General features: G+C 41.1%; 1 protein-coding gene across 1 annotated transcript in view; it reads left to right on the top strand.

Annotated features, from left to right (window-relative positions):
* MICU2 (mitochondrial calcium uptake 2) overlaps positions 1–8,507 on the top strand; it is a 280,638-nt gene that overhangs the window by 211,821 nt on the left and 60,310 nt on the right. The window contains exon 5 of the mRNA XM_018564948.1: positions 7,885–7,932. Within this exon, the coding sequence (XP_018420450.1) occupies positions 7,885–7,932 (48 nt within the window). The remainder of the gene's footprint in view (positions 1–7,884; positions 7,933–8,507) is intronic.

Genomic DNA, 8,507 nt, shown 5'->3' with positions numbered 1-8,507 from the left:
CTAGCAGGTAGTGCAGCACAGGCTGTTCCTAGACACAATGTTCTACAAGAGGCCATACAAAAATACAAAACAATACTGAGTAAATGCCCACACCAGTCAGTAAAAACAAATATATATTTTTGGAATTATCCTGATTTGGTAGCTTTGGTAATTGAGCCTAATTTAGAATTTTAGTGAATTGTAAAATCCTACTTCTTTTTCCAAAGATGTCAGGCTATCTCCCCAATAGCTGTTATTACAAGGTATGGTGGTATTTCTTTCAAATGAGAGGATGTTTTGTAGTTCTGCTTTGAATCAATATCTCAGCATTGTACAGAAAATAAGCAAAAGTATGAAAGAATTGAACAAACTCTTGTGTTTAGCTCACCAGTTCTTGTCAGGTGCTATCTAGTATTGTATCCTTAACAGAAAAAGTGTTTAGAAACACTGGAGGTATTCCACATTTGTTTCCAAATATCCTAATTTTGCCAGAGAGACTTTGTCAGGTACTTCCATTATTTAAAATTAGTTTAGAAGACTATTACCATAATCCATGATCAGCAGCCTTCTCACTATAAATCTTTGTGCTCTGCAAACACACATTCCTGTGGAAGATTGTCCAGTGCTGACATCTCTCTTCACAACCATTCACATCAAAGAGGCAGTGGTGTTGCCACATTTTTTTTACCCATATTTATTTGTTCAAAATTTACAAATCCCAGTATTTAATTTCACAATTTTACAGCAGTACAGCATATTTTCCTATAAGAGGGCATTGGAATAATGCCTGTCTTGAGAAATATTTGACCAGCAATGCAAGAAATTGCTAAACTCTTAGACTGGGTTTGCATCTTTCTAGTGTAGTAATGCACATTAAAGTATAACTATGGTCTCCCATGGAAAAAAATACATGATGCAGCACTTAATTATAAGTACATCTGCATTTAATGTTTTCTTTTGGCCCCCCTGCAAAGTCCCACAAATACCTGTTGAGCCTGCCAGTGACGTTCACCTAATTCAGCTTCCTGACCAGTAATGGGACCCTTCTCCCACCGATTACCACTGATTACATTACATTGTTGTGCTCCTTACAAAAATTTAAGGAGCACATCTCAACTGACCATCAACATAAGCAGACATTTTTCTGCTGACTACCAATGTGAGGGAACACTACATCTGCATTTATTTTCTGGCCACTGTTGTTGTTAGTTTCATTTCATTATACTTATTAAAAATGAATTTGTTGTATAAAGCAGCCTTAGGTGTAAGTACACCACATTCCTTTTTCTATTTATTCTTATAGCGCAACTTTCTGGTAATGTGTTATGAGCTGTAGATAAAGTAATTATGTGCAGGGGCTTCCTGTGACCTGAACTTTTATTTTAAGGGTTCTTCTGTGTTATAAAAGATTGGGAAGGTTATTTTAGGGCATTAATACCACTGATCATGAATATACAGGTTTTTTTTATAGCACCAACAGTTTGCACAGCACTTTACAATATAAGGAAGACATTACAGTTACAATACAATTCTAAACAAGCTGGTTAGGGGGGCCTGCCCGTGAGAGCTTACAATTTAAAGGGAGGGGACAATGATACAAAAGGTGGTAGCTATGTGGGAATGAGTTGTTTGAGAAAGTAATAGTTCAGCGGTTACGTTGAGGCAGGATAGGCTTCCCTAAAGAGATGAGTCTCCAGGGATCGCCTAAAGGCAGACAGAGTGGGAGATAGACAGGTTGGGTTAGGAAGTTCCAGAGGATGGGAGAGACTCTAGAAAAGTTCTGGAGGTCTTTGGAGGAGCGGAGAATCCCATTCATTTTTAAAATAAAAAATGCACCTACCTTTTTTTCAGGGACGCAACAATACTCACAATAGTGTATTGCCGAGCGTGGCGGCATGCTGCAGTACAGGTGCAATGCTCTTATACGTTGGAGTACTGTTGAATTTAAATGCCACCGAAGCAGACTAATGTATGTAAAGTGTATTATCACAATGCAATAGTGTGCACCCAGCCTTAACGTATATGTAAATCCAATTACAAAATCAGAAGTAAGCTATAACATATTAATGTAAGTACAAAAGTCATTTTCAATATTTTTCAATTTGCAGCTTTTATTTAAAAGAAAAAAACTGGTGATTCTGCCATGAAGGTCCTTGTTCAGGTGGTATTGTAAGCCCTCAAGGGCAGGGCCCTCCTTACCATCTTGTCTTGAATTGTATTGTGATTGTAATGTCTGCCCTATATTGTAAAGCGCTGCGCAAACTGTTGGCGCTATATAAATCCTGTATAATAATTTGTTACTGGCTGACAATGCTCTGTCCCTGTCTACCTGTGGTTTTCCTGTGTTGTCACTCTATCACGAGGGATTCAGAAAGTACCCGTTTCATCACGCATTACTATGGTGTGGACCTGTCATGTACCTCGGTAGCAGTCTGAGATAATGAGGGTGCCCTCCTTTGATGCTCTTGTCCACACACTCTGATAGTGGAAACAGCAGATGCAGGGACAGAAGAAGGCCTGCCAGCAGGAGACAAAGCTCTAGGTGACACCAGGGCACATGATGCAGAAGAGAGGATGCAGACAGGAGCAAACCAGCCTTTGCGGCCAATGCAGTGCAAATGATTAGGCAAAGTCAGGAACAGGCCGGGTCAGTAACTGGCGAACAGCAGACAAGAGAAGGGTCGAGAAGCAGACCAAGTCACAGGAAGATAGCAGATATAGTGGAGATTCAAGCTGAGTCAGTCACAGAAAAGAAACAGCAATCAGATTCACGGACACAGAGTACTAGCTAAAGAACTCTCAGCTCTGGATATGTGAAGGGTGTTTAGTGCCATGGTTTGAAATAGGCGCGCACACACGGGCATGCACGCATAGGTGCACGGGTATGCACAATTTTGCTGGCAAGAAGGCTCACCTGCGAATGCCCGCAGCTGCTTGTGCTGGACGTGAGCAAGCCAGATTTTCCTGATAGAACCATTGTTGTCACTGAGTAATGTCATGCAGCTATCACTGGAGTGCATGCATTATAGAAAATAATTGACTGATAAGAGGATGCAGGTGACAAGAAGCGTCATTATTGAACAAAGGATGAAAAATGGTGAAAACAATCATTTTATTTAAATAGTCTATTTTTATGATTTAAAATACACACAAAAGCAACGCTAAAGGCACGCTATAGACAAGACAAGTGCTAAAAACCTGTGATAATATACAACAATAAATTGCATTCACTAGAATAATATATATATGCAAAACAAATAAGTGGTCATATTAAAAACTTTATAACGATCCATATGTGTTTTAGATGTGAGTAAAAAAACAAAGTGTTTGAAGCACAGGATTTGAATTTTTCACACCTACTGTAAATCACATATGGACTGTTATAAAAAACTTTTATTATGATCACTTGTTTGTATGGCACACATATATTATTAGAGTGATTGCGTTTACAATCTGTTATAAAATTATCCAGGATCTTAGCACATGTTATGTATAAATATGTTTTTAGCTTTAGCTCTATATATCTTTATGATATTTAGATGTTGTGCCTTATTTGTGAGGTATACACTTGTGAGGGTGCAGTATTATTTTTATGCTAGAAATTGTTTGGTTTACAGTGTGTTAGCTACTTAATGGATTTTGGAGAGTAAGTGAAATGTATTGTAAATACATTACCCATGTTATATTCTTACCTAACAACCCTCACCATCCCTACAGTATACCGACTGCAACGCCTCCTGCAGGATCATTAGGCAGAAACCCTAATTAACTGGCTGGGAGGGCCCTATTCAATATAAAGGGGTTTATTTTGTTTTTATTGAGATTCTGAGATAATTGTGCTGGAAAAATGACAATTGTTATTTCTACTACCTAATTAAAAATGCATACTTTATTTTGCTGTCAGAGGCCAATACATTTTCATTGTCTATTAATTTGTCTCAATGTAAACGGAAGTAAATTATGTTTACTTTTCCATAAGCAGTGTTTAAACATGCCACACTGAAATGTCTTCTGTATTCTCTAAGCTTCAGCTGAGTGATTAATCCCACTAGTGCCTGTGAGGCTTTGAAATGTGTCTCGGTGTGCTCTGACAGACCAGGGATGAGGCCTGCCTTTTCCAGCCCCTTGCTTTACACTTTGGGTACATTGAATTCAGTGCTGTTTGTTGAACACTGCCGTAGAAGTGTTGGCTTTCATTGAGAATGACACCTGTGCATTAACTAGACCAAATGTTCTATTAATTGTGGTTTGATGTGGGGGGGGAGGGGGGCACACACCAGCACATATACACGATCGGCTGGCTATAGAGCCGCCGATCGGGTATATGTTAAACAGCCGGTAACGGCTCTATGCATTGCATGGGTTTTTTGTGCGCGTGCTAGGGGGCGCTCGCGAGCAGAAAAAAAATGCTGTCTGCAGACGGCAACCCGCTAATGCAGCATTGCTGTCCGTCCGTTTTTTTTCAACGGGCGGACGGCAACTGGTTAAAGGGGTTGCATTCACCTTGTTTAAAGAACATTATCATAAAATGGAGGGAGAAAAGTTTCTGTCTGGCCTTGGGCTCGTATATATAAGGGTGGTACAGATCGTGTCCAGATCTGTTCTTATTTTTTTTTTTCAATTCTTTGTTTTCTAGTGGGTCCCTATATCACTGTCTCTCCGCCCCCTGCACGGGTGCTGCCAGCAGCTAAGCGGCTGCTACGGAGGCACCCGTGCATGCGTGTTCCTGCAGTGGCTGTGTGTCAATGGACACACACAGCCCTGCGGCAGGCCACACCCCTCCTCTCCACCCAGCAGGTTGGTTGATGGCAGCCTATGGCTCCTCTGCCCTTAATCTCCTCCCCCGCACCTAGGAAGTTCGGGACGGAGGATCGTGCGGGGACTGGCGGCGGTGACATGAGGTGCTAACAGGTAAATGTGGGGGGGGATGGGGGAGTACAAAAGGTACTGGGGTTTTTTACCTTAATGCAGAGAATGCCTTAAGTTAAAAAACACCCAGACCTTAAAGTGACATTAGCTACCTCCCGGCGTGAATGCACAACGGCCGGCCGGGAGCTTCTTGGATGTAACTGGGCGTGTATACAGGTCCTGTTACTCCACGTGCGAGCGGGAAATGCCGGTCATTTTAAAACGGGCAGCGATGCCCGTTACTATACAAGCAATCCGCCGGCTATAGAGCCGGCAGATCGCTTGCATGAGGTCCTGTGACGCGCGCCCCCCCCCCCTCCTCCACGGCCCCCCCCTCCCGCTGCCAAGCTGGTCCCGGGCTCCGGTGTGAGCCCGGGACCAGCATACTGCCTCTGTCACAGGGGATCAGAGGGAGGTCGTTACATGACCTCCCTCTGGTCCCCTCTCCGCTGTCAGAATGCGGAAGTGGTGTATATTACATCACTTCCGCATTCTCGTGTCACTCTCCAGCTTCAGATGCTGGAGAGAAGCTGATGAAGCAGATCTCTGCTTCTTCAGGGGGGTCCTAGGTGACATTAGGGGTCTTGGAGACCCCTGATGTCTCCATAAAGAGGACCTGTCACCTCTTTTGCTATCACATAGAGGGGTTTCTCAGCCCTCAACCTAACAATAAAGTTAAGTGGGGAAAAAAATAGAAAAAAAATTTACAGTTTACCCCCCAATTTTTAAAAAGTTACACACAAAAAAAGAATTCCCCACCCCTACATACACGCATTTAAACATGCGTCAGGTGCGCATACCTGTGAAAATGACGATTGCGCCCATTACCCCGCACATGTTACATATCGCCGCGAACATCGGAATGAGAGCAATAGTTCTAGGGCCATCAATCACTGATAACACTAAACTGATGAGCTGTAAAAGCGTTTAAAGCGCCGCCTATGGCCAATTTTGGGTATGCTAGTTTTTTGCGAGTGCGCGCAATTTTTAAGCTTGACATGTTTGTCTATTTGCCCAACGTGCCCCCATCTTTTATATTTTACCAAAAAAGTGGGTAATATTAGTTGTTTTATAACATAATGTAAAAAAAAAACTTTTTTTTTTCAAAATTTTCAGTAATTTCTTCTTATTATAGTAAAAAATAAAACCCCCAGTGGTGAATAAATACCACCAAAAGAAAGCTCTATCTGTCCCCAAAAAATGGTATAAAATTCATTTCAGTACAGCGTTGCATGACGGAATAAATGTCAGTCAAAGTACCGCAGCGCTGAATACTGAAAAAGGGCCTGGCCAGGAAGGGGGTCTGAACACCTGGTCTTCAAGCGGTTAAAGGCAAAAAATATTTTCCGTCCCCCCAATGTTAATGCCAGCACTTACCTTAAATGAGGTTTCTTAATCCGATCTTCTTTCCTGATGTTTTCATCTGTCCCTCTAGCGGTGCGGCGGCTCTCCGAACCAGCGCTGACTCCTCTGTCCTTGCAGGCGGTGTCTGCATGCGGTTGCACGCGTCCATAGACTTACCTTGAGTCTCTGCTCATCCCCCGGCACTGCTGTTAAAGCGTTTTTTATAAAAAAACTTTTTGCATATATCTACTGCTTGCTAGCAGTAGATACTGTATATGCAAAAACGCCGGAGGGCTTAGAAACCCTTTAATACTATAAGGCTTCGTTCACACCATATGCAGTGCGCTCCAGCCCGATTCTGGCCGGAACGCACTGCCGCACATTGCTGCTGGCCCCCTTTTTTTGTCGGGCTAGAGGGGTCGTGGCGGGCCATTGAAGTGAATGGCACCGTAGCCATGCCCTCTTGCCGCAATGCAATCGCCCGCACAGGATAGCAAGGCACATTGTGTCTGCAGTCCGGTGCGATCAAAATAGAGCTTGCAGCATTTTGATCGCCTAAGGAAAGTGCAGTCCACAAAAGTTGGTACCAGTAAGAGGTAGCAATGGGGAGTTGTGCAGCCTATAATTTCATGTGTAAAGAGTCCATAAGGTGGGTGGGGAATTGGGGGGCATTTTTCTGCATACGAAGAGAGCAGACAATACAGCTCTTCTGGTGTATATTACAGGTCCAGTCTGTTACTCTTACTAATGTAAATGCAACATAGAATTTACAAAAGTCACGCAACGCTTATCCTCCATTACATTTTGCTCTGATGATGGCCCTTTGGAAGTTCGTCTTTATTGATGTTCTGATCCTTCTGAGAAGCTGAAAGAATGTCAATAAAGATGAACTTCTAGAGCAAGAGGTGTGCTGATGACATATTTTCCTTGTGATAAGGTGGTGACTCTTACTGGAGTAGTCAATTTTTCTAGTAAGTTTAAAGGAACATTGCAGGTAAATAAAATAAATATATATATTTTTTTTATTATTATTATTATTTTCATTTTTATTTTATGGAAAGGAAAAACAACAATTAAAATACATTTTTCCCTTTTATTTTTATTTTTTTTAAGTTGGGGACATGGACTCTTTAAATAAGATCAGCAGGAAGGTAAAAGCAAGTGTCTGCTGTACCGAACTAATATACATTTGCTGGATCTTCTCTGAATAAAAGTTCACTTTAAACAATTTGATCTTTTTTAGTTACTATTTCAGAGTGCTGAATATGACGTATGGCTATTTTGTGCGTGAAGTTAAAGAGCTTTAAAAAATGATTGAACCAAATATTTGGTTTAAACAGTTCATGAAGTGGTTAATAGAAGTATTTTTATTGTAAAATATTATTAGTTTTATTGAGTACAAAATGTAAATAAAACATGCTTGTTTTTTCTGTGCTGCCACAAACTTAAGAGCTTGTTTTGCTCGTTTGGAGTGTTAATGATAACAATGAAAAATGTGAAACTTTTCTGCCTTGCTTTTATTTGTGTAAATGTGACAAGGTAATGTAAACTGCAGTGTCACTAATAAAAATGAGCTGTAATGCCTGCGGTGTGTGACGGTGATTACCGAGAAGGAACACTATTGTCTGATCCTCTGTCTGTTCTCTCCTACAGGACTCATCTCCTACACAGAGTATTTATTCCTGCTGACAATCCTTACAAGTATGTATTTTTAAAATGTTCTGCAACATATATATATGCACACACATTCTTCTTGATGTAGCATTATGTAGTACTTGGATTAAAATATATACACATTATATCATCTAGGTTTCTCACCTACACCTAATGAGGGGCTTCAGAATTTATGAATGATAATGGAGAAAGCAAACGTGTTGTTTTATCAGAATCTTAAGTCCTGTTCTTGCTCCTGGAGTCTGGGGGCTTTGTATGGCTTTAAGGGAAATATACCCTCCATTCTTTGGTCCACATTTTACCTGGTAGCCAGACCTTTTTATATATGCAAGATAACTCTGCTCAGAGCTTTCTCTCCCACATGCTCTATTGTGGAAACCTGCTGCTGTGTGAACAGGCTGACTGCCAACAGAACACTAAAATAGCAGTTTGTTTGTTTTGGGGAACCCATTAGGGAGCACCCTCTTTGTTAGACACTAACTAAACTCAGGTCAGTTCCTATGTACTTGCTGTTCAAAGCCTTCCTGCACTAAAACTATATATAGATATAGATATCTAGATATAGATATCGATATCTATATATATATATACTGTATATGTAT

The sequence above is a fragment of the Nanorana parkeri genome, unplaced genomic scaffold, assembly GCF_000935625.1.
Source record: "Nanorana parkeri isolate BGI_ZX_2015 unplaced genomic scaffold, ASM93562v1 scaffold799, whole genome shotgun sequence".
NCBI classification, from domain to species: domain Eukaryota; kingdom Metazoa; phylum Chordata; class Amphibia; order Anura; family Dicroglossidae; genus Nanorana; species Nanorana parkeri.
Note: the sequence above shows the minus strand (reverse complement) of the source record. Positions and strands in the feature narration are given on the sequence as shown.